General features: G+C 38.9%; 1 protein-coding gene and 1 long non-coding RNA gene across 31 annotated transcripts in view; both read right to left on the bottom strand.

Moving 5' to 3' along the window:
- Positions 1–14197, bottom strand: part of CLASP2 (cytoplasmic linker associated protein 2) — a 150145-nt gene extending 135948 nt beyond the window's left edge. For 8 of the 30 annotated variants that reach the window (XM_090284455.1, XM_090284452.1, XM_090284457.1 and 5 more), the window contains exon 1: positions 13856–14196. Coding sequence is in view for 13 of the 30 variants with exons in the window: in XM_090284461.1 (XP_090140587.1) it covers positions 2583–2661; positions 13856–14050 (274 nt within the window). In the remaining 17 variants the exon portion in view is untranslated. Of the gene's footprint in view, positions 1–2582; positions 2662–13855 lie in introns of all 30 variants that reach the window. The other 22 variants (XM_090284469.1, XM_090284466.1, XM_090284471.1 and 19 more) reach the window with 9 other exon arrangements.
- Positions 14198–16357: 2160 nt separating this feature from the next.
- Positions 16358–26721, bottom strand: part of LOC150005240 (uncharacterized) — a 32192-nt gene continuing 21828 nt past the window's right edge. The window contains exons 2-3 of the long non-coding RNA XR_016512321.1: positions 17329–17421; positions 16358–16800 (exon numbers count right to left, since the gene is read on the bottom strand). This is a non-coding gene — a long non-coding RNA (uncharacterized LOC150005240). The remainder of the gene's footprint in view (positions 16801–17328; positions 17422–26721) is intronic.

Below are 26721 nucleotides of genomic sequence, written 5' to 3' on the forward strand. Positions count from 1 at the left end.
GCGTACTTGCTGAAGATCACAAATGCATAATGCCACTGAGATGGAGAAGGGACACACGTGCTGAGAGAACTGCAGCACCAAAGAGAGCAAAAGGAAAGTAAATTCTGAACGCAGAACAGTCCTCGGAGGCAATAAGCTAAGATTCTGGTCCCAATATTCCCACTGCCTCAATGTGAGGAGTCAACATCTGGCCCTCCCTGCAGCTGAAAAATAAGTGACATATGCAAAGCCTAGAATCACTCTCAAGTTTAAATACTGCCTGTAACAACGAGTAACAGGGAGCTACCACTACAGAGCAGGGGTCACAAACATAAACACCTACAGTCAGGGAGGTATGGGAAATGCAGACAAGGAACCAGGTCTAAGAACGGCAGTATTCCAACCTTGCTGAGTATTGTAACTGACATGCGCAGGTATGGGGAGATGAGGGGAAACGGGAGAGACCTATGAACTGAAAAGCTCATGATCCAGACAAAAGGGAAGCTACAACACAGCCTCAGCCAATAATTACATGTGGGAGTGGAAGGTCAGGGTTGCCACATCGGCTAATTTTTCAAGACAAGCCATAAAAATGAAATTTTATGTAAAACTTGCTAATGTTAAACACTGATTCAGAATGTTTTAGGAAAATACATACATAAAACATGTTCGCAGAGCAAAGTTTTAAATACCTATCACAAGATTTTAAGCATGTGACTGACAAAGTAAAAAATATCTTTTCAGAAGATATTCAACAATGAATGAACTGAAACCAGGTATTGATTAAAAAAAAAAAAAAAAAATAGCCCTGACCGATGCGGCTCACTTGGTTGGAATGTCATTCTGTAACTCCCGGTCAGGGCACATGCGTAGTTTGAAGATTCAGTCCCTGGTCTGGGCACATGCAAGAGGCAACTGATTGATGTTTCTCTCTCATATGGATGATTCTCTCCCTCCCTTCCCCTCTCTTAAAATCAATAAGTAGGTCCTCGGTGAGGACTAAAAAATAAAACCCTGGCTAAGTAGCTCAGTCACTTGGAGCATTGTCCCAATATGCAAAGACTATGAGTTCGATCCCCAGACAGGGCACAATCAATGAATGCATAAATGGATGGAGCAACAACAATCTCTCACTCAAGTCAATCAATTAAAAAATAATAATAATAATAATAATAATAAAAACAGGGAAACTAAGATGTTTCTGTTAAAAGGATAGCCAGACAATAAAAATAAAGGTGGAAATTGGCAGAATTTGGTGGCATACAAAAATAGGAAGGAAAAAGCTGACCAAAGATAATTTGAAAGTAAGTTGGTAATACATTATAAAACATTAACTTAATCCATAAAAGAAATTAACAAACATTTGAGGTCACCCTTAAATCCACACTAAATCCACTCACCAAAGCACTCCAAAGGCACATGAAGGTCACTCGGGTTTAGAAAATAGGTCAGAGCCGGCTCTGTAATCCCAACTACTATACAAAGAAAAGCATTGTACCCATATAATGCTTTTCTTTACAAACGCACTGTAAGTAAGTGCTGCTCAAAGTATGGCTGGTAGCCCAGGTCCAGTCTACAAAGTATTTGAGGTAAGAAAAATTGAGAGTGTTTATAAAATACAGTTTTTGAAACAATCTGACAAAAGTTATTTTATGTTTGTTCAATCTAATAACAAAAAATTGGGTCCTGTATTTTTTTCATTTGCTGTAACTTATTTTTATTCCATTTTACAAAATATCGGTCTGCAACAGACTAGCAATGAAAAAACTAGTCCTTCACAATAGACAGTTTGAAAAGTGGTACGGTAAAATTACATTACAAATTTTTAATATGTTACAAAAAGTAAAGTCCTTGAAAATAAAAATGTATAAATTTATTAGCACTATAGTAAGTTTCTTGCTTTTGTTTCTTTGTCTTGAGGAAACAGAATTATCTATTAGAATATGCTTAAAATCTTTTATGACTGGGTAAACTATAAAGCTAAGTAGCAGATCTCCAAGTTGTGCAAAATTAATTTTTGCATTTACAGAGAAATAATTCTGTTAAACAAAACCTTTAAGGAAAAAAGGACAGTATATGTCAAAATCTACAATAATTTTACTTTTTTTTAAATCCTCACCTGAGGACAGGCCTATGGACTTTAGAGAGAGGTGAAGGGAGGGCAAGACAGAGGGAGAGAAACACGGATGTGAGAGAGGAACATCAGTTGCCGCTCACACGCGCCCCAGCCAGGGACTGAACTCAGAACCTAAGCATGTGCCCTGACCAGCAATCAAACCTGTGACCTTCGGTTTACAGGACAATGTTCCAACCAACTGAACCGCACTAGCCAGGGCTACAATAATGTTTATTTTAGAAGATTTTATTTATTTATTTTCAGAGAAGGGAAGGGCGGGAGGAAGGGAGAGAAATATTGATGTGAAAGAGAAACATCAATTGGTTGCTTCTCGGATGTGCCCTGACCCGGGACTGACTCTACAACCCAGGTGTGTGCCCTGACCAGAAATCAACCAGAGACCCTTCACTTGGTGGGACAGAGCCCAACCAACTGAACCATGCTGGGCAGGCCTTCCGTAACTTCCAAATAAACAAAGTTAACTTACCCATTGCTAAATAGGACTTAAATCGTGTTGATAATCTGTCCACAAAGGCACTTAAAATTTCCAATCCCATTAATGATACCTACAGAATGAAAAAAAAAAATTAATACAAATTACCTATGCATACTTTAATATCAGTTTATAATTGTTGACAAAGACTTTCATATATTACCAAGTTTTAAAAATTATAAAAAGATTGAGGCATTCAGGGGTGAATAGGGTACCCCATTCTTAAATGGTTGAATAATTATAATAATAATGTATAAATATGCAGGAAGATAGTGATAAAGCATATTTGGCAAAATGTTAATAACTGGCAAATTTGGTGAAGGGTACACAGGAGCTCACTGATTATACCTGCAACTTTCCTGTAATGTTGAAATGTTTCCAACATAAAAGTTAAAAATTCAAAGAGATCTTTAATTAAACAGAAATTCCAGTTTCTAAAATGAAGAAACTGGATAAAACATCACTCCTATTCTAACAAGAGAAAGCCAAATAATCCACAAAACCGTAACTATTTTTGAATTAATTAGAAAGCTTAGGTTGTAGAATAATCAACCTGCCTGAAATCTAAGGAAAGAATGATGCCCTCAAGGAGAGATGGGACATAAACAGTAGGTCATATGTGACAGAGGACAGAAAAAAATGATGCTGCTGTACAAGTAGGTAAGAAGAATCCAGCTACATTTTACTCATTGGTAACAGCTGAGTGTGGGCTGGCATAAAAATACAGAGACCCTAGTAGCCACAGACACAGGGGAGTTCACACCCACTCGCAGGCTCTTTCTCCACCAACTTCTACTGGACACTCATAATTAAGAGTGAAGACAGGGCAGAAGATCAGAGGCAGTGTCTCTCCATGGTACAGGTCCGGCAGGAAGAGACCAACTAAATCTGTAAGAAAGGCACAAACCTTTCCCATACCCTTGTCCTATAAGAAACAAAAGTTGAAGCTACTGGGGAAAGATAAACACTGTTACCCCAAAACACAGATTAAAAACTCAAGACTACTGAGTAAAAAAGATAAATAACCTCTCTTCCTCAGTGGGAGGAGCAGAAAACCATGCTGGGCTCAGATGAGTCCAGGTCTCCAGTTGAGGAGGGGCAGGATCTCTGATGAAGCGTCATCCTCAAGACCAAATCAATGAATTGTACACTTTACATGAGTAAATCCTATCAGTAAGTTGTTTAAAAACATAACTGAAAATACACAGACTCACACACAAAATTTAACAGCTGATAAAAGCAGTATCTCAAATCAGCAGAGAATACATGCACATTTATTAAGCTCTCACTTAGGAATATATCTCTAAGATATACTGGCATATTATAAAAAAACATGCAAAGATTATACATTGCAAGACACTGAATAAATTAAGGTATATCCAAACTACAGGGTACTATAACACTTTGAAATGAGGACTATTCTAATTCTGATATACAATGACCTCCAAGATATACTTTTAGGTAAAAGAAGCAGGTTGAGGGAATGTATGTACAGTATATATTTTTAAAAGGGACTACAAATAAATATAATGGTTATAAATGTTTATTAAAAATAACCAAGAGCCTTGACTGGTGAAGCTCAGTGGGTTGGGCATCGTCCCACCAACCAAAGGTCACCAGTTTGATTCCTAGTCAGAGCACATGCCTGGGTTGAGGACCAGGTTCTGGGTTGGGGGCCAGGTCCCCAACTGGGGGCATGCAAGGGGGAACCCAAACAGTATTTCTCTTGTATATCATTGTTTCTTTCCCTCTTTCTCCCCCCCTTCCCCTTCTCTCTAAAAATAAATAAATAAAATATTTTTAAAAAAATTTTATAACAAATAGATAATCAGAAAAAAAAATTCATGGTTGGGAACAGGTTAAAAGGAACAAAGAAAGAAACTATTTTGAACATACCTTCTTTGTAGCAATAACTAATTTTACTGAAAACAAAATAAGTGAACCTAAATGCATGCCCAATTAGTACCATAAACAAACACTACTCCAAGTGACTTTAAAATATAGTAATTCGACTGTATCTCCATAGTGGGATATACCCTAACGACAAAAACACAACTATAAAAAAGAAAACTTCAATATTTTTAGGTATGTTGTTGATAGGAGATATAGACACAAATTATATAGAGGTAGTAAAACCTATAGTTCCGAATCTGAATTAAAATATTAATATGAAGTTGCATATATTTTTCTCTAAAATTAAAAGTTAACCTTATCCATTGGAAAAAATCTATAAACAATGAATAAACTGCAACAATGAGTTCCACCAACACCCACACTGTATTTTCCACATACCATTTCCAACTAAAAGAAACCAGAGCTCCTTGGAGAAGTGGCTAATTTGAGGGCAGGAGCAGGAAATATGACATTCTGTGATACCAGATAGCAGAAAGGGTATCGAAGATTACTAGGGTCAAGATAGGACAGTTTATTATCAATAAGGATAATAACTGCATTGTCTTGAAATGAAATGGATAGGTTTAAATACAAGAGTTCATAATGATAACAAAAACAATTTGTTCAATATTGGACGATATTAAAAGACAATCTCATTCTTTTGACAACTGATAAAAAGGAAAAAAAAAAAAGAACTCTACCTGCCTTTCCATATAAACTATACATACCACTGAGTAACCAAACAGTAGTAAATGGAAGTTTCTCTTTATGAAAGTATTCCAGCTAATAAATGAAGGAATGACAATTAGAATATCATTTCACAAAACCTAATGAACTAAGAGACCCCAAACACTGAAGAGAATGGCTGCTAACATCACGAAGAGTCTATCAGACCTTATGTGCCTTCCAAATGTTATGTGTCTCTTGATGGAAAAGCACCAATTATTAAGTAGTATTTTTCTTTTTTAACTTACTGATTTGAGAGAGAGAAAAAGGGAAAGAGGGAGGGAGACTTTTAGATCCAACTACCAATTTATATGAAATACAGAGGGAACAAACATCACAAATAAAATCAGCAAAATGAAGAAGTGGGCCACACATAAAATCCAAAAAATTTTTAAAGACTGAGGGAGAGATTTATTCAAAGAGACATAATTAACACATTAAGTGAGGAAGGCAGAAAATAGCCTCCCAAAGGTGTTCACATCCTAACCTCCAGGACCCGTGGCTACGTTGCCTTACATGGCAAAAACAACTTTAAAATGTCTAAATTAAAGATCTTAAAATGGAGAAATCACCGTGGATTATACTGGACCCAATGTTATCACAAGAGCACTTCAAAGAGGAAGGCTTGAGAGTCAGAGTAGATGTGATGATGGAAATAATGGTCAGAGAGAAAAATAGGAAAATACTATGCTGCTAGCTTTAGCAATGTAAGAAAACCCTGTAAGCCATGAAATGCAGGCAGCTTCCAGAAGCTGGATTAAGGCTAATGAAATTTTGATTTTACCCTAGTAAAATCCATTTCGAATTTCTGTTTTTATTTTAAGCTACTAAGTGTATGATAATTTGTTACAGCAGCAATAGGGAACTAATACACATACTAACAAAATTACACTGTCAGAACCTTATCTGGATCCTGATTTTTCTTAAAATAACTAATTTTAAAATTTGTATGAAAAAAAATTTTTGTATGACATTTTAACACATTGAAAACTTGAACTGTGGATATTTGATAGCAAGGAATTATCTGTTTATATATATAAATGATATTGAGGTTATGTTAATAATGTTGTTTTTAAAGAGTATCTTTGAGACCTTAACTAGAAAGACTCAGATGAAACAATGTATCTGTGATTGGTGATAAAGTGATGGGGCAAGATTAACTACAAACCGAGTGTGGAGGGTAAATTTATTCTGTCTACCTTTATATATGTTCAAAATTCTCCATAATAAAGTTTTTAAAAAAATGATAGCAAGCATGAGTCCTAGAACATATCCTTAAAACCCAGGGACAATTCGAGGATGCCCACACTCTTGTATTCAACCTCATCCTGAGAATCCTAGCCCATGCAGCAAACCAAGCAAAACTAAAGGACTGAAAAGAAGAAGCAAAACTGTCATTATTGTCTGATATTATTATATGCAGAGAAAAACCTAAAAGATGCCACAAACTGCAGGAAAAAAAATGTTTTAAATTACATAATAAGTAGGCTGACCATAAAAATCAATATATAAAATACCATTTAATTTCTAGTACCAGAAAACAATTTTTAAAAGGACAAAACAGCATTTACAATACTCTCAAGCAATATAAATTACCTAGGAAAAAACCTAAAAAAGAAAAAAAATATAAAAGAATGTGCATAAAGCCTACTTGGAGAAAATACTGAAACTTTAATGAAAGACATTAAATAAGACTAAACAACTTTCATGGGTAAAAATCAATATTACAAAGATATCGAGTTTATCTCCAAAAAGATGACAGTCAATGTAATTTGAATAAAAAGTCTCCCCCTTTTTTTGTACAACTTGACTAATTCTAAAATTAACATGGGTTAATAAATAAAGACCCACTAATAGTTAATACATTCCTTAAAAATATGGGGGGTAAATTTGATAGTGCAAATATCAAAATTTACCATGGAGCTACAAATAACTTTTCTGAATTTCTAATTTGGACACCTTTCAACTTAGCCTGCATCTTGGCTCAAGGTCCTTTAAGTAAAATATTAGAACCTCGCAAAAAGAAGGAAGAAAAACAGCTAGGGCAATATTCTAATTTGCTTCTCACCACTTCTTTAGGAACTCAAATGCCTCCATTCAGGTCCTTTAAAACATAAAAGCAAAGGTAATGTATTTTCTAACAGGTATATGTAAAATATAAAAGTAAAAACATAAATATATATAATATAAAATGTTAAAAATATAAAATATGAAAGTAAAAATAATGTACTTCTAACAGGTAAAATATGTAAACATCAATGTGTGGTTGCCTCTTGCGGACCCCCAACGAGGCACCCGGCCACCCAGCCGGCAATCCAAGCATGTGCCCGTACTAGGAATCAAACCAGTGACCCCGTGGGTCGCACTCAATCCACTGAGCCGCACTAGTCAGGGCGAAATTTTTTTAAAAATTATGAAACATTAATAATCCTGAGAAGTCCCAGAACATTTTCCCATTCTGTTTCTCTCTCACTCCCTTTTCACCTCTGCATCACAGTTGAATATATGTGAATAATCTAATGCCAACTGGCTAGAGTATCAATTCAATATCATGTTTAGTCTTCCAAATAGTTTAAATCAGAAATGTTGTGAACCAACAATGGAGCTAAGTAATTGCCTGCAACAGTAATGGCTACCCCCAGTTTAAGAATCACAGCTAAGAACTTTCCACGTAAAAGTGAGAAGGCCTGACAACAGGAGTTCTTGAAATCGAAGAAGGACAGAAGCTTAATTCATAACCATGGATGCTTTCTCTCATAGAACAGAAAAAACAAAAAGGTATGTACTGGTCATAACAAGCACACTCCTGTTAAAAATGCTGCTTACAGTACACTCTTCTTTTCTTTTTTTTTTTTTAAACAAATTAACTCAGCATCTAAGAAAATGAGTGAAAGAAGGATAGAGTAACTGCCAAGTGGATGTGTATGCCCAGATCAAATGAGTAAAACCCGATGGCTTACAAATTTTGAAAACCTGAAGGGAAATACCAGATTATTTTCATGTAAATATAAAAATAGTAAAATTACTTCCATCTAAAAAGGAGGGAAACAAATGACTTAAAATTAAAGATACTGATTAATTTCTAGGTAGAGTTAGGAGGACAAGACAGGGAAGTATAACCCATTATTTCCACGTCTAGACTTAGACCCAACACCAACAGTTCTCAACCGACGGGGGGTGGGGGGTGGGGCAGAGGAACAGTGTAGTACAACACAAAATATTATTCCCTAGAGTTATACAGCCCAAAGGTACATGGCCATACTTGGCAGACCTGCTGGAAGCTATTCAAGTAAATGAAAACCCCTTTTGAAGAAGTTATCAGAGCCTAGAAATCTTTTTTTTCTTTTGCATGGTTTTAGTATACAAGTTTTCCAGGAATGCAGCCAGCAGGTAAATCAAAGGATAACTGTGCTTTCCTTTATTAATTCAACAAATATTGAGAACCTGCTATGGGTATAAATCTGGAAGGTGGGCACATACAGTAATGGGAATCTTAAGGAATTCCAATTACTTCAATTTTCTCAATGAAGTAGGAAGCAAGGCCATCAGGTGACATCGATGCTAGAAGAGATTTTGGAAGGTCTGTGGGGAGAGGGATAGACCTAAGATAGTTGTCTGAGTAAATGAATGAATGAAGAAAATATAGTATTGTTTAACTGCCACACAACATTAAAGGCCCACTGGAACATCAGGATTTTTAAATGAATCCAGTTAGAGGTTTTGTGTTTTTCTCCATCCTCCTGCAGCTACGCTGCTGCCAGGTATGGGGTAGGCAGAGTTGGAGGAACCAGGAATGCAGTTTAACAAATGAGGGCCATAAAAAAGCAAGAGTGAGGAGGGAGAAGGGAATTAATGAACATAAGGCTGTGGCTGATCAACAAGGATATTAAGCTCAAATAAGAGGACACTTAAAAGCTAAATAGACTGGATGCCAGATGGAATAGTCAAATTCTTTAACTTGGTGTACTCAAAGAAATAAGGTTCAGAATTTAGAGCTCTAGAATGACCACAACCACCAACAGTAATGCCACTTGGGAAGTCTGCATCACCAGCAACCACGCAGCCTCAGCGATCTGCATGCGCTGGCAGCGGTCGGCAGCATTTACAGCAATAACATGCACTGGTGCAGTCATCAATCATGTCCTCGTGGGTAGTCAGCCTGGCACATGTTCATAGTGAAATATATTTTATCTCTTTAAGTCATGTGTGATTTTCCTTTATTGTACAATTAGAACATTACTAGGGTTTTTAAATTATGCTTACTGGGTATTACTTATAAAATGTACTTCGTGACTATAAAGAAGGGGTGTTAAAAGAGGGCAGTGAATCTGACAGGGTTCAGAATAACTGCCCCAGACAAACCCATGCACATATACAAGTTGACAAGGCAAAAGGACAATGTTAATAGTAAAAAATTTCAAACAACCCAGATGGTCTTAGGTGACAGGTAAAAGGAATAGGCGAGATCACCTTTTTTTTTTTTTTTTTTTTTGGTAAACTAAAAAATGATGTATTTTAAGAAATTTATGGTTTATAAAAAATACAATTAAGGTGATACCAACATTGGAAAGTATCATCCTTCAAAAGGTAAAAGAACTGTGATTTTGGATTCCGACAAAGACTTGAAATCCTAGCACATTACTTAGCCCAGCACTAAAGAGTTATAATATAAATGCTATTTATTATTTTCTCCATTTTTTTATAATCAACTTACTGTTACAGTAGCAGATAGACAATATAAAAAATTGAAAGCAGAGCTGACAAATGACAGGATGCTGAAGAGGTTTACAAAAGCACAGAGAGGAAGAGGAGTAAGAAAATCCTAATCTCCTTAGGTTCAAGTAGTCCTCCAACGATTTCCCAGGTCTATGGCTTAAAGCAAAATATATCTTTTCTACAAAATGAAGAAAATAATAGCACCAACTTTCTAAGGCCATCTTAAAGATTAAAATAAGTAACAAAAATAAACCACTTTGAGACAAAGGTACTACGGACTGGTACTATGGGCCCTTTAAATGGTGGTTGTAATATTTAATAGCATTTATAAAGACATTTTACTGTCATAATACCATTTTAAAATCTGGGGACTCCTGAAGTCACAGGACCATCTTTAGCAAAAGTCAAATGCCAGAGTATATTATATATACCTATTTCCGTATTTTTAATTTCCAAGTCTGATCTTTCCACTGAACTCGACCCCAAGCGCCTGTTTAAATCTCAACTGGGATGTTAAGCAATTCTCTCAGACCTAGCAACGTAGTCTAACCAAACATTTTACTTACTTCACCCAACTTATTCTCTCAATCTTGCCCATTTCAGTGAATAGCACCCTCTATTGGTGCCCAAGCAAAGCAAGTATCCCTCATTCCCCTCAACCCTCACACTCCTTCCAAGGTGAGGTCCTGTTGGCTCTACCTCCAAATCATATGCCCAATCTTCTAGTTCTTGGCATTGCCCATGTGACCAAGCCAGCCTCAGCCACTATCATCTTCCTGCTTCTTACAGAGCCCCCTCTCCACAAAAAATCCCCCCCCCTACATAAAACTCTCCAATGATTTAGAATAAAATCCTGTCTCTTTTCACCTTCATCTTTCTTAACCTACCACTCACTTGTAAGTTCTAGCCACGCTGGCCTTCTTCATGTTCTACGAAACTAGGGCCTCTGTAGTTGCAGTTTCCTCTGCCTAAATCATTCTTCATTCCTTCATTTCTTTTACATCGAGAGTCAAATGTCATCCCACTTTCTTGACTACACAAAGCAGTCTCACTGCACCCTCATTTGTTCACATCAGTTGATTTAGATGCACTTGTTACCTGAAATTATCTAATTTGTATACCCAGCCACCTTCCTCTTTCCAACAGGATCTCCTTGACTGAAGGGATCTTCCTCCAATCTCATTTCAATCACCCTCTCTTGAGGTCTTCCATGACCAGCTATTTAAAATTCAAACATCTGCATTCTTCCCAGGACTCCCTATTCCTTTCTCTGCCTTTCTCCAAAGTAAATATCACCAGCTAATATACTGATTTTAGTTCTTAGTCTTTATACTCTCCCCATTAGAATCTAAATCCATAAAGATAAGGATTTCTGTCATTTTATTCTCTTTTGTATCAGAAATGCCTAGAAGAGTGCATTTCTGCACATGGTAGGACCTCAGTACAGACTGTGGCTGAATGAATAAGTTTTGCTAGTCTTGTTCACTGCTGGATTATCAGTATATAGAAGAATACCTAGCATATAGTACAGTCACTCAAATTTATTGAAGCAATGACAGTTATTGAGACACAAATCTGAGATGCTATCAAATCCAAAGAAAAATTATATTTATTCAGCATAATTTAAAATTTAAGTACAACTGTGTGTAATTCAAAAAAAGTTCTGATACACTTTTTCCAAGAGTTAAATGTTTTATTGTATCTTCAGTAAAAAATGGTGACCTAGTTTGGTAACTAAGTTTATAAAACCTAAAAAAATAAATAAAATAAAAAAATAGTATGTCCTCTCTCTAACAATGTCAGAAAAGCTTCCATACAGCATTCCACAGAAAGGAGAGAACTAACGATTCAGGAAGGAGAGAGCAGAACTGATGGATTCATGCCATTGAGTAGGCAAGAAGGCATAGGATCTAATATGCATGTGGAGGGATCAGTATAAGATGGACAATTCATTCATTGTAACTGAGAAGAAAGCAGAATATATGGGCACAGCTACAAGGAATTGTGTAGATAAGGCTGTTGGCTGATACTGTTTCAAGCTATAGCATCTGATGAGCACAGAGAGAATATGTAGTAAAAAGATGAGAATTGGGTCAGATGCCTGATGGATTCTCACTCTTAAGGACCAGTTAAAGGAAAAACACAGCACTTCAGTGAAGCAGTGCAGAGAGGCTTAAAGAAAAACTGGGATACTGGGGCATTACAGAAGCCAAGAGTGCTTCAAGAGATGGGACTGCTCAACTGCTATTCACTGATGGTATATCTGAAGAGGGAGACAGCCATTGCCAGCACCTGAGAAGGGGAGTGAGCATTACTGTTGGACAGGACAGTTCTAAATGTTATTCTTGCTACGTGTTAAAATGTAGCATGGTATTTCACAGACGCAGCTGAAAACAGGATGAGTTTGACAGGATCTCAAAAGGGATGAATGCAGCCAGCAAAGAAGAAATCAACATGTAGATGACCAATGAAGTGCATGTAAGCAATGGGTAAGCCTCCCGCTGGACAGACGGGGCTTTGGATATGAATCCTTTATATCCTTTACTTGCTGCAAGTAAATAAACGTACCTGGTGACAACCACGTCTTGTCTTTGAATTGAGTTCGAGTTCCCTAATGTTATCCAAGAGTTGACTTTCTATAACAGCCTATGCGGCAGCATAAAGTCAACTATCTTAGTGTGTATATGCCATTCTTACAGTGTAAGCAAATTTAGCTTGTTTCTTCCAGAGAAATAACAATCCCCAAACAGTAATGATATATTATTAAATATTAACTTTCTTCAAATTAAAAAAAATAATAATAAAGAGATACTATGTAATGAAGCATCAAGGTGGTTTTCAAACTATTATCCTGTAAGTCACTCCTTTTCAAAACTCATAAATTTCGCTATTAAATCTTCACAATAACTCGACTATGTATTTCTTCTCTATGAGGACAGTTTTCAAAGTACAGCCAGCCTATTCACTAGGCTATATGATACAATACTAAGAAGCAGCACTTCTGTTCATGCATTGGAGGTGTGGGCCAGCATTTTAAAGCAACACTGCCACCAGAAGACTAGAGAGAAAAGTATCTGTTCAACACTACAGTGCAGGCTAATTACAGAATATTTACCTGGTCTCCAAACGTGGCCACATTACAACCTGCCTACTACCAGCTCATCGGAAACACTCATTCCTTCCGGTACCTCATTCTTTTATGTATTTGTTTTTTCAGCATCAGCTAACCTGCTAGGATACGGATTCAAATCCGAGTTAGTCCTCAACTGCGTCAAAACGAAATGACAGAGAGCATTCAGTCCCTTTCTGTCGCTATTAAATAAAAAGCAAATAAGTAATGCCCTGCGGTCAGCATCTTTTTATTAGATGTAACAGCACATGACGAAGCTCTAAAAGGGGCCTTAGAGATGAAGAGCACAACCTCCCAGACACAAAAAGTATAAAAGAAAAAGGAAACAGGAGATGGATAAAAATCCCTAATTACAGAGGGATTAACTTGACATCTCTTTTTAAAAGTTGTATTGTAATGCCCTATGTGTCGGTCTAGGCAGTCTTTACATAGGGATGTACAAACGTAACAAGTCTTCGTGCCCTTTATGGATGTAAATCATCACTGATTTTTTTTTTAAATTAGTCATCCAACACTGTGTCCTAATGCCAATAACGCAGGACCGTGTCAGGGCATCCCTGATTTTGTCATTGTTCACAATTGTGGAAAAAACTTGGTGGTGATGGGAAGTCACTCCCCTTCCCCGGTCCGGAGAGGCAGGCTGGCCAGAGGACCCGCGTGTCCACGGGGCTGTCTCCCCGTTACGGCGTGGTTCCGAGGAAGCAGGCGCCCACGAGAGACTCGCCAGGCCGGCCCGCACGTCCGGGATTAAAGGGCTGGCGGGAGAGGGCGTGCCCGGCCCAGCCACGGCGCCTCCGCTTACCCGGTAGTTGCTCGAGCCCACCCAGCCGGTGAGTGCGTCGATCGTCTTGCCCAGGCGGCCGAGGTCCTCCTCCAGGTCCGGGATGGCGCCGGGGGCACCGAGGTACAACAGCAGCTCCTGGCCGATCTGCAAGCGGCCGCCGACGTCCTTCTGCTGCACCTGGGCGCTGAAGTACTCCATGCTGCGGGGCTCCATGGCCGCGGCCGCCCGCCCGCCCGCCTCCCCGAGAGGGGCCAACTTTCGCCGAGAGCCGCCCAGCCGCCAGTGCGGGTCCCCGCGAGAACGGGCGGGACGCCCTAGATCCGGCCGAGGCGCGGCTCGCGGGGCGCGGCGGGCGGCGGGAGCAGCGCCAGGCGCCTGACGGCCCCCAAACTAGTCAAACTCGGCGCCCCCCGACACCCAGCCCGCTTCAGAGGCCGTGGCCGCCAGCGACGTCAGCACGCGCGTGACGTCAGCGCGACGTCGGCGAGCGCCCGCCTGTCGGGACTGGAGCTCTGGGGTGGTGGCAGCGGCCAATGCGGGAACCGCTGGGGGGACTGGGAACCTGCGGAGGACACTGAGCTGGGCTCTGATCGGCAAAGCCTGTAGCCCGATCGTTCTCTGCCTGCCGTAGCGCAGCGCCCTGCCTCGCTCGGTGAAATAGAGAACGTCTCCCAGTGTTTCTCCCCTTAAAATCAGCGCTTGGGAAGGTATCCGGTACTGGGAACCCCTCTTCCCCGGCCCCACTCCTGTTTTTTCAACTTTGTAGAATACACACTTTCAAAATATATATATATTATATATATTTTATGAGCCCAGTTTCCAGCCGCCACCAGCACTGGTTGGGTGACCATGTAATACATTTTTTGTGTGTGTGCTTTTTTTAAACTAAAGTTTCGCTCCCATAGAGTAAAATGAACAGATCTTAAATATGCAGTCCATGAGTTCTGGCAAATGTATTCAGCAGTATAACCACCACCCCAATGAAGATGTAGCACATTTCCACACTCCAGGACCTTCCCGGTCAATAATCACTGCCTGCACAGGCAATTCTAATGTGATCTCTATCACCTTAGCATAGTTTTTCCTGTTCTTTCACATCGCATGACTTCATACAGTCTGTACTCTTTCTGAGTCAGACTTCTTTCTTTCTTAGCTAATGTTTCCAGACTCATTCCCGTGCTGTTGGTGTGTTAATAGTTCCTTTTTGTTGCTAAGTATTATCCATTCTGGGGAAGCACCACAATTGTTGACTCATTCACCTGTTTACAGACATTTGCATTGTTTCCAGTTTCTGACAATTATGAATAAAACTGCTATAACCATTAATATTCAAGTCATTGTGTAAACAGTTGTTTTTATTTCTCTTGGGCAAAATACCCAGGACTCTGGGGGAGCTAAAAAATAATAATACTTTTCCTCCCACTTTCCAAATTCGTCTAGCTCGGCTAATAATCAAATTAACAGATGGACGGGAGAAAACCAATTTTAATACACGGGCACAGGGAATTAACATAAGCACGAAAATTCCAAAGACAGTGAGGCAAAATTGGGTATATACATATCATTTTGGGAAAAGGAGAAGGGGGATCTTAGATTTCAAAAGGGACAACGAGCCATTCGCAGGTGAAGAAGAGCAAAACAGAAGACACGTAAATTTTTGCTAGGAAACCCTGAAATAAATGAGACACAGGGGCGGATCCAGTACACAGGCTCCTGCTTGACACCCTCCCATGTACCATATTCAGTTAGATGAAGCTGGGGTTAAAATTTCTTTCCTGGATCAAGTTTTTCCATCTGAATCTCTTAGGCAGGAAAGTGAGGCAGAGTCAAATATTCGGAATTTTTTCTTAATAATCAGCTTAAAAATCAATATCCCAAAAGGCAAAACTTTGGTTCCCTTCAACTGGAAATACTAGGTGTTGTAAGTGTATGTTTAACTTTAAAAGAAACTGCCATAATGTTTTTCCAAAGTGGCTGTACCGTATTACACTCCCACCAGCGGTGCTTGAGAGGTCCAATTGCTCCACGTATTCCACAATGTTCAGTATGGTAGGGTATATCATTTTTAATCATTTTAGTGCGTATAAAGTGGTCTACAATACATTCTAAATGCACACTGTATTTTTCTTCCAATTATTTCCAACCAGAAGTTCCTGACCCAGGTGGCACTGAGAACAGAGATAAGGAGAGTTGTCAACAACACCATCAACAAACCACTCACTGGATAATAAGATTCAAACACATAATGAATATTCATGTTTTAACACCTTATTAAGTATATGAAAAAATAATACACATAAATTGGAAAAAATACATTTTTGTTTCATTCTTAAATAATCGCACTTACATGTTAACGAGATGCCTATGGATCACTGAGCAACTTCTCAAACTTGGAATCAGACTGGGTACCACCATCTTCATCCTGTTGTACACTGATTTCCATGCGGCGCTTGCTTTTTATCACAGCAACCGCAGGAAACAGCCTTGCGAAGATATGATATCACAATTTAATGTTGAAACTGTGAACTCCTTAGCCAGTAGTTCACTCCATTTCTAACACATTACCACTTTTTCCCTTGAAGATTTACAATATCCTGCTCTTGGTGAGTCCGCTGCAGCACTCTGGAGTGCCTGACCACACAGTTTAAGGAAGCCTGGCATGCAGATGCCTGATGATGGCCAGATTATCAGAGAGACGAAGAATAAGAAATGCAAGTAGTAGCTCTTGCAGGAAGAAGCCATGGGTCTGGTGAGGACTGGGCTTCACAAAGGTTGTTGCCTAAAGAGCTCGGCCTGACATACGTTTTCGTCTTTTAATCCTCCAAGCAACCTTGTTCGGAAGGTATCACATCTTCCATTTTAGAGAAAGCTGAGGCTCAGAGGCTAAGTCTCCAGTCTTGTTCGTGATTTCAGATCCATGATTTAAACCCAGGATATCTGGCTTCAGTGGTCTCCCACGTAATCTTAAAGGAAAGAAAATGAAAACAAAAGTTAGAAATGAACTACCAAAATAATAACACTCCTGTGTATATGCAGTCTTTCTTTAACTACCTGCATAATATTTTCACTTAGAATGTTCCTTTCTCTGAATTCATCTTAAAAAAGAAAAGACTAAGGAGATGAAGGAAATGGGTAGGAGTATTAGGGAACAAAACAGTGTAGAAAACATCTACATTCTTTCAAAATCAGTCACTAAAATATATCTGGGAGCACAAGTCTATTTTTAACTGGCAACAAGACTGAAATATATCATTTAAATACAGGAGACTGACTTCCTGACCTATTTGTTCATTATTTGTGATAATAGTGGAAACTTTGAGTAGACTTTGTTCTGACACAGGACTTTATTTTCCACATGAAGACTAAGAGACAAATAACCACTCTGCTAGTTGGAAAGCATACTTCACTAAATATCCATCGAGAAGGGCACTGGGTGAGGTACTAGAGTGGGAGTGGGGCATTGGCTGGCCTACCAAAGATAGATCACAAACCTTTCTCAAAGCTTAAGAGGGTCATGTACATGAATATTCAGGCCACCTTCATTCATATTAGCTCAAACAGGAAACACCCCAAATGTCCACCAACTGGAAAATAGATAATTATGGTATAGTCACACAATGTAACTCTGAAAAGCAATAAAAAATGAAATATTAATATGCTCAACAATGAGGATGAATCTCAAAAATGTCATATTGAGCACAAGACCCCAGAACCAAAAGAGTATATACCCTGTGATTCTGTTGATATAAAGTTCTAATACAGGGAAAACTTTTGATGGTTATGAAAGTTGGAAGAGTGGTTATCACAATGAGTGGGGGTCAGAGAGTACAGACTAGCCAAGGAACAGCAAGAACTGGTTCTATATCTCGGTCTGAGTGGTGAATATAACAGTATACATATAGGTAAAATTTCAGCAAGATATGTACTTAAGATTAGTATGTAGCACATTTACTATATTTATGTTATAACTAATAAAAAACAGGAAAAAATAGAACAAAATATTAAAAGGAAAATAAAGAATAAAAGTTGTGGTCTATTGCTGTGCTACCCAATAGAAATATATATGTGAGACTAAAATATATGTAATTCAAGTTTTTCTAGTAGCCAGACAGGGTGGAGCAAATGGTTGTAGTTGTGAGGATGCGAAAGTTTATTCTTGTGTTATTATTTGTTAATTATTGAATTATTTTCCATATGAACAACTGTAAACATACTTTTGCCCCACCGTGTATTTTTAAAAGGAAAAAGAAACAGAAGTTTTATTTAGTAATATATAAATTATATTTTATGATAGTTTATTTACTGATATTTAAAAATAACATTTACTAAGCTTATAGGTGGTGTTTTAGTAAATATTATATTTAATAACTATTTGTTATATTTAATTAATATGCAAGTATTACCATTTAAACATGTGACCAACATCAGAAATTATTACTAAAATATTTTACATTTTAGGCAGTGGAAGTCTGTTGAAAATAGGACCAGTTTAGAATCAGAAAAACTCAAGTTCTGGTATTACTAGCTGTATAAACTTAATGAAGTTATCTATCAACTTCTCTGAGCTTCAGTGCTTCAGTCTAAATAAAGGGGATTAATAATAATCATTGAGAGAGATAATCCTCCATGGGTCAGACATATGTCTTGCTGCATATGCCAAGAATGCAAGGCCCTGTTCACTGTCTACCTGGGGTACTTCCCAGGGTTATGTTTACAGCCAAACACCTTGAGGGATGAAGAAATATCTCCCTACAGGACAAAGAACAGGTTTACTTACTGCTTGCTATGAAATGAAGGGTTCCCTGCTTCCTTTCTCTCCTGTAATGCAACCTCCATGAGATTTGGTAGGGAAAGGAAACCAATGCAAACATGAAGCTCAGGCTGCTTTGTGTGCCATGAGTAAAAAAGTCCTTTATCTCTGACCCAGGAGTCTTGGGTCTTTGGGCCCAGGATAAGTCAGAGCTTTTAACTAGGGTAAAATGAAAGTCCATCAGCTACCACCCACCAAAGGGTTTTTCTTTGCAACGATCAAATTAAGTTCACCAAGAGGTGAAAAGACTCCATAAATGTAGTCGTCGGCAGCCGTCCATCTCGAGAGACGATGGTGTAGCTTCTTAAGAGTCTATCTGCACCGCCGAGAATGGCTGTGCAGTCCGACTCGGGAGTGACACGGTATCTGTCTCCTCCCGTGTTGAATCGACATCTTGCGATGACGCTGGAGTGTCCTCTCCAGTGAAGCTGAAGCTACAGAGCCTGGGCAGGGTGATATGGAGGGTCTGCTGTTGCCCATGCAGCAGACCCCCCGTCTCTTCGCAGCTGAAGGGTCCAAGGGAAAGACGGAGTCAATACAGCTTGGCTTCAGGTGCGCCGCAGGAGTTGCCGGTGTTGACTACAACGTCAAACCGCCTTAGGGACTCCGGCTCCGGATTTTCTGTCGGGGTTTACTCCCTTAGCCTTTCCCCTGAAGAGGTATGCCGCAAGGCAGCGGAGGTTTTTTGGAGTCAGAGTTTTCCTTCTCAGAGTTTTCCTTCTCTGATGTACCCTGACTGGAAGATCGAACCAGCGACACTTAGCTCGCAGGCCGACGCTCAATCCACTGAGCCAAACCAGCCAGGGACATAAATGTAGTAAATATATTAGAAAAACAATATTAGGTGGTGTACAATTAACCGCTAGACAAATGAAACATGAGTATTAAGAAAGGTCAGCTAAAAAGGTCAGACAAAACTTCATCGATTGCTCTGGAATTTTATAAATGATAAAATGGACTCTACCTGTCCCAGCAATGGTTGATGTAAAATTATTTCTATGACTAAATATTTTCTCATTGATTTCCAGTGTTAAGTATGTCAAAGGCATGCTCCCAATGAGTGAAATACTTTATTGAAGAAAGGGGCTAGAAGTGAAAATAGAGATAAGGTTAGACAGTATCTAGTCTCTGCCTATTGGGAGGGCTCTGCCCAACTCTGTACCGCCAAGGGCTTCAATTCTCCTAACTTCCCATTGTGTCCCTGGAGTGCAGAAGGACTTATTCATGGAACCCTTCAACTGGGAAACACCTTTGTGTCTCCCATCACTTCTAATAATTAAGTTAAGCTCTATAAAGGATAATTCAAATCCAGAAAGAAGTTGAATTCTTCTTGGGGAGAATAATTTAACTCTACATTTCCAACTCCAAAAATGTATGTTACAATGATGAATGTGGGAATATTCATAAAGGGTATGGTTCAATGTTAGAAAGATCACTCTCACATGGCAGATTTAAAAGAAGCTTCTTGACACAGGAGCAAATGATGTGAGTTGGAGCAAGGGCATGATTCAGCAAGGAAGGAATCCCAAGAATAAGAAGGAGTCTGTATGCAGAGGCAGGAAATAACAGGCTGAGCTCAGCAACTATGGCCAGGCCAGTTCAGCTGGTTCCTGGGGCCTTAATGGAGGAATTCTTGCCAGAATTTTTAAGTCCTAAAAAGGTTTTGTTGCATGCATTCTATTAACAATATACCACTTACTTTTTTTATGGTAGCCAATATTTTATTTTCCATAAAAGCCTGGAAAAAATAGAGAAATTTATGTGTAGTAAACAATAGGAAAATTTGGTGCTTTGATCCTATCAGGGAGTCCAGTGATATTTTCCTGTCAAACATGTCAAAGTTGAGTTAGACTGTGATTAAAAGAGGTCATAAAAATATTACTGGGAGCCATTGTATTAATGTGAGATTTTTGTCCAGTCTGCAAGGATCCACCAAACTGACATTTAAAAAAAATAAAGCTTCCACCTTATGATAGACTGTAAGAAAAATTTTTAAGATAAAAAAAATATCCATTAATTCCCATAAAATCAATTCTGCCCAGTTCCCTGTGACTGGATGTTCTGTTCCAAATGGCACTTTTCCACTTTATTGAGCAGTGAGTTTTCTAAGGAAAAAAAAGTATCGAAAAGTTTGTGTTTTGAAACTTTGGTTTCTCTCTGATTTTCTGTATTATCTGAGTAACAAATTACCTCAATCTTAATGATTTAAAACAATATATATTTATGATCTCACAGGGTTTGGTGGGCCGGGAATATGAGAGCAGCTTAGTTGGGTGTTTTCGGTTTACGTTCTTTCACAAAGCTGTAATCAAGACGTCAGACAGAGCTGTGGTTACCTGAAGGCCTGACTGGGGTTGCAGAACTCACTTTCAAGGTGGCTCCCTCCTATAGTTAGTGGCAGGAAGCCTTAGTTCTTTGCATCATGAATTCCTCCATAGGGTTGCTTGATTAACTTCATGACATGGCAGCAGACTTCCTGCAAAGTGAGTGATTCAGGACCAAGGAGAAAGTCACAACATCTTTTAGACCTAATCTCAGAAGTCACACACCATCACTTCCACAACAGTCTTATGATTTACACAGGTTAGCCCTAATCAGTGTGGGAGGGGATGATATTAGGGCATGAAAAACTGGAGGCAAAAAATGGGGCCATTCTGGAGGCTGACTAGCACCTTATCTTTAATTGTAATGCTTTTTTTAAAAAGATTTTTTTAATTTATTTCTAGAGAGGGGGGAAGGGAAGGAAAAAGAGAGGGAAAGAAACATCAATGTGGGGTAACCTCTCACACGTCCCAAACTGGGGACCTGGCCCACAACCCAGGCATGTACGCTGACTGAGAATCAAACCAATGACCCTTTGTTTCACAGGTCAGCACTCAATCCATTGGGCCACACCAGGCAGGGCTAAAACCATTATATTTGAAAGGACATTTAAAAATCAAATTTGCAAACCTTGAAGAAAAACTGATCACTTTTTTAAATTATAAAGACAGACACCCTGGCTAGACTATTACAATAAAACGCACAGATCAATTAAAGATTGCATAAAGCTCTGAGCTTGGTGTTTTAATTACCTTGGAAACTGACATTTATTTAAAAATGTGAAAAATTGGTGACACAGTAAATGATAGATATTTCTAAGTCTGTGTAAATCAAAAAGAGGCTGCCAGTCTAAAAAATGTATTCTTATAAAAATGACAGTTAATAAGCATGTTTGAGTATGCTTTTAAAAAAATGTCAGGTCTTTTTCTTATAGTTGGATGAATGCATGGTTGGTATTGATAAGAAAATGGTTCATTATATTTGTAATAGTGATGTCTGTTGGTAAAATAACTGGTGAAAATGTTTTCAACCAAATGATAAAAGATTTTAGCATAAAACATTTTCTGGAAACAAATGTATGGGCATATACAGAGATGAAGCTAAATATATGACAAACAAAACTCCAGAGGTGGTAACTCACATTAAGGCTCCTGTTCCAAGAACACCTTTATGCAAATAATCATTTTATGTTTTCTCAGAAGGCTATTAAAGGAATAAATGTTGCTTAAAAAAACACAGTGGTTTGATTACCTGTCCTTTTGACTTAAATTTATAATGAGCTGATTGATTTCAAAAGCTTGCTTTACCACACAAATATGTACAGGCTTAGTCAGGAGTAGCTGCTGACCAGAGTTTTCCAACTTACGATTGAATTGTTATTTTTCTGCATATAAAAAAAAAAAAAAGAAATCTCTTGATATAGGGTAAGTCTTGGGTTAAATGAATAAATTCTTTATATGTCCTCCTTATTAATAAAGTGGCTCACAAAGTTTGCTTAATTTGCATTTTAAAGCTAACCTCTCAAATTACAAAGTAATGCTAATGTTTTCACTGCACCTTACAAAACTGCTTGAGTGCAAATAAAGTCTGAATTAGAGGAGAGTTCATGGTGGAACTTTCAGTTGTTTGAGATTTTTGGTTTATTTATATCAGTTTTAAAAGGCTGACAGTAGGCTCTGGCCCGTTTACTCAGTTGGTTAAAGAGTTGTTCCCATACACCAAGGTTGCTTGTCCGGTCAGGGCACATGCAAGAATCAACCAATGAATGCATAAATAAGTGGAACAATGAATCAATGTTTCTTTCTTTCTCTCTCTCAAATCAATCAATAAAAAAAAAAAAAAATTTAAAATAAGATTGACGGTAATCTAAAAATCATCACTTATTGAAAAAAAATCCATTGACAAGTATCTTAAGGTAATAGGGGAGCTGAAATGATCAGAAATCAGTTCAGTCTGCCAATAAACCACAGGCGATTAGGTTCTGGGGCATACTGTGGTAGCTATAGATTTGTTTTGTCTAGCACCCTTTCCCATCCACCTTAGGGTCTCGACCTTTTTTCCTTTGGGTGATGGGGTAGGGGTACCAACTGACCTAGTTTGCCCTGACCCAGTTTTGGCACTTAAAGTTCTGTGTATGGGAAACCCCACAGTCCTGGTAAAGCAGGAAGAATTGGTCACTCTTAAGAGGCTGACAACCAAACTGCTTTTTTCCTCCTGGACCATAGGTGTGGCACTTGATCAGGGTCTGATCACTCACGGCATCCGACACAAATAGTCGCAGGGATTAAATAAGTAATGGATTTTAACAAAGCTAGTCTGTTTGTGGCAGTTTTATTCTAGAGGTAATAGAGAAAAGGAGCTCTTTTCAATTTGTACAGTTTATCATGATCACTATCTTGGTAGCCATGTGGAAAGATCCTATCCTAGAAGTGGAAAGCCAAAGCCTTGATCATCTGACCCTTGAAAACAGCTATAAGGTTCGATTCCTTCCTTTCTTATTTTGGGTTTATGTATGCTGGCACTTCAAATGTGTGGTATGGAGGAGGACACCCTCTTTCTAAAAATAAATAAATAAACTATTCTGCACAGTCCACAGAGGGATTGAGCCCCACTTGCCCCTGAAGTAACTTACTTATTAAGTCCCTTTTCTTGGTTTTCCTTCCTTCCAGGTCTCACTTCCTCACTCTCTCTTCACCCTTCCAGCGATCACTTCCTGAATCAGCTGCTCGCACCCAAATCCTTGCCTTTATAGATACCTAGATTTAGACAAAACCCAGGCAAGTCTGCCCGCAGCCCCTAGCCTCTGCGTATCTATGAGCTATAAGAGCTGGTTGTCACCATAGTCCCTCTGGGAGACTGCATACTCATTTTATTACTTGGGACAAAACTTGAAACTTGCCATGGTGACTATATCTTTATCTTACACCCAAGTCCCCAAAAGCTTGTACCTAGGAAAGAGAGGTGCAGCCTGGTGGCCATGACCATCACAAGGGCTGGATTATTTCTTCTGAACCCCCAGTCTTTGATGCCTACTTCTAGGTTGCTTTAATACCTATCACTATCCCCTCAGCCAGAGTTGCCACTGGGCCTCAGCCTCAGCTGTTTGTTCCTGCTTAGCCCTGCCAGGGTCCATAAATAATCTGACTATGCTGGCACCTTGATCTCAGACTCCCTAGCCTTCACAACTGTGAGAAGAAATTGTGTGTTGCTCAAGCCACACAGTTATGGTCTTTGGTCACAGAAGTCTGCATGACTAAGACACCTGGCCTAGCTTCCCTTGGACCTGCCCTGCTGTACTTTGTAGCCAGTGATCTTTCCCTTTTAAGAACTGATGTCACTCCTTTACTCAAAAATCTTCAGTAACCCTTTAATTCCAAAAGACAGGTTATATACTGTTGGCTTAGCTCCTATGCTCTCTGCAGCCTTCATACACTTTATATCCCAAATCACAAAGAATGACTAATTGCAGTTTTTTGAAAACTCCAAACCCTTTCTTACTCCAATGAAATACATATAATGACTTCCTGGCTTCAGGAATTGCTCTGCACCATCCTAAGTTTTCAGGTCATGAAGAGCCCACTGTTCCTAATATCAAAGCTTGTTAAGCTTTTTACAAAGAAGGACAGAACAGAGGAGATTTAACACATCATAGAGCTGAGCTCACGTTAGTGGGTGAACATCTTTTCAGACCTGTATGGCTGAAAGGGGATTTAAATTAACTCACTTTGAGAGTCCTTGTTTCACTATTAAGGTTTTCAGAGAAGCCTCAGTTCCTGCCATTGCAAACCGCTACTGGGAACAAAAATACTTAGTAGAAGACTGGGCTAGGAACCTTAATATTGGTGTTCCGATTCTGTCCTTGTCTCTTCCTTATTTTCTGTTTTTGCACAACTTGTCCCATATTATGACTGCATATTATTTTTTAAAAGCATCTCATAAAAATATTTTGAAGTGATGTTAGCTTCCTTAGTGTGGTCCAGAGATCAGCTTGAATGTTCTATTCCATGCTTTGGGGAAAATGAAACCAACGCCCTTGCCAAGACCTCTGTGAATTCCCTGCAGAGCTATGGTCTCATGGCCCTGCCGGCTGTGGCTGCCACCACTGAATTCTTGTTATTCACTGTGTATCTTGAGGCTGTTTCTTGATCTCTACCCTGTCTTCGATTCATTCCTTAGTCTTCATTACCAAAACAACTCCTATTTACCCAAGGGTTTGAGCATGTAGCCATCTACAATGAAAGCTTAGGGAGGTGGAGCCGCTTAAACATCTTAAATAACTTAAGATCACTCATTCTCAGCAGTCTTTTGGCTACATCTCTTGTTGTTTGTACTCACTCCTCTTTCCTCTGTGCTTGCCCTCTCAGAAGAAAAAAAAAAACTAAAAACAAATTCTTTCCATTGCCTTCTGTAGAGCAGTTTAACCTTCACAAAGCTCCTGCTTCCCAAAGCAGCCCTGAGTCTCTGTCCAGGACTTGTATCGTTTCCATTTTTGGATATAAATCTTTGGACTATCTGGTATTTGTTTTTGTTTAAGAATAACTTTTTAAAATTTTATTGCTTTATATAGACCAACACAAAAAGGTAGCGTATAAATTAGCACACAAAACAAAAAACAAGGATTCATAGGAGAATCTTGCACAGAAGGAATCGAAGAAGCCCTCGAAGACTGCTTGTTGTTAGATGTGGTGACCCTGTTCAGGCCCCCTTGGAGTCTCCTCAGGCTGTACCAGCAGCCTTCTTCAAAGGGTTGGAGCCACCTCCTGTTGAAGGTTTGAGATGCTGGGAGTTGACATCCTTTAGGACAGCTGGTAGTCAGCCAACCACCAGGGAAGGCATACAAAACCCAGCTCCCTTGCCTCAAGACTGAATGTACTCAGAGATGTAATTTATGCTCCAGATCTCCCACAGGATCAAACCAAGTTCAGGAATTCATCTACAATTATACCCTTGTTTGTCTGCCTCCCCTTCGCTGTCCTGCTTCCCACATTCCCTTACTAGTCTACCCTGGGGCACTTCCTTAACAGATCACTTTCACTTGAATCTGTGGCTCAGTTGGCTTCAGGAAGAACCCAATCTAAGACAGTAGATATTCTATTTTGTTGAGTAGACAACCTGGGAATTCACTTTCATACATATACACCGAACACCTCTTAAATGTTTTGGGTACTATTAAGAAATAATCTTGGTCATGTGTATAATATAGTCTGCCTCAGAAAAAGTAAAAACTAGTTAGTGAGAGCCATACATATGAAGCCAAGTATCCTTTATTCATGCAGAAAACATTCAATATACCTCCTTGTACACATGATGGAATCTCAAAGAGATAGGGAAGGAGTGCTCACAACTTCATGGTTTTATATGCTGGGTTTTGGAGGATAACATAAGATTTCCAAACAAAATGTTGGAACTGAAGGGACTATGAACCGGAGGAAATAGTTTAGGCAGTAGAGCATGTGAGGTTGAGAAGATAAAGGAAGCCATAGTGTAAAGAGACCTTTTGAGAGAACCTTCTGTCTTCTGAAAGAGTGAATCCCTGCTATATAACTATCCCTTTACTCTGCCATTCACATCCCATGGGCGCGTACTATGATGCGGGTCAGTGCGTCATTCTGTGCTTGCGTAATGGGTACAAATCTTATGAAGCATGTTCAGATACACAAAAAACATCATATCCTTTTCTTCCTGTATAACTTTCTGTAGAATTATTCTTGTAAGCCTCCATTCCACCAGAGTAGCGTTTCCCCTTACTAGC

This window comes from Furipterus horrens, unplaced genomic scaffold (genome assembly GCF_987537825.1).
Source record: "Furipterus horrens unplaced genomic scaffold, mFurHor1.1.pri manual_scaffold_7, whole genome shotgun sequence".
Taxonomy (NCBI): domain Eukaryota; kingdom Metazoa; phylum Chordata; class Mammalia; order Chiroptera; family Furipteridae; genus Furipterus; species Furipterus horrens.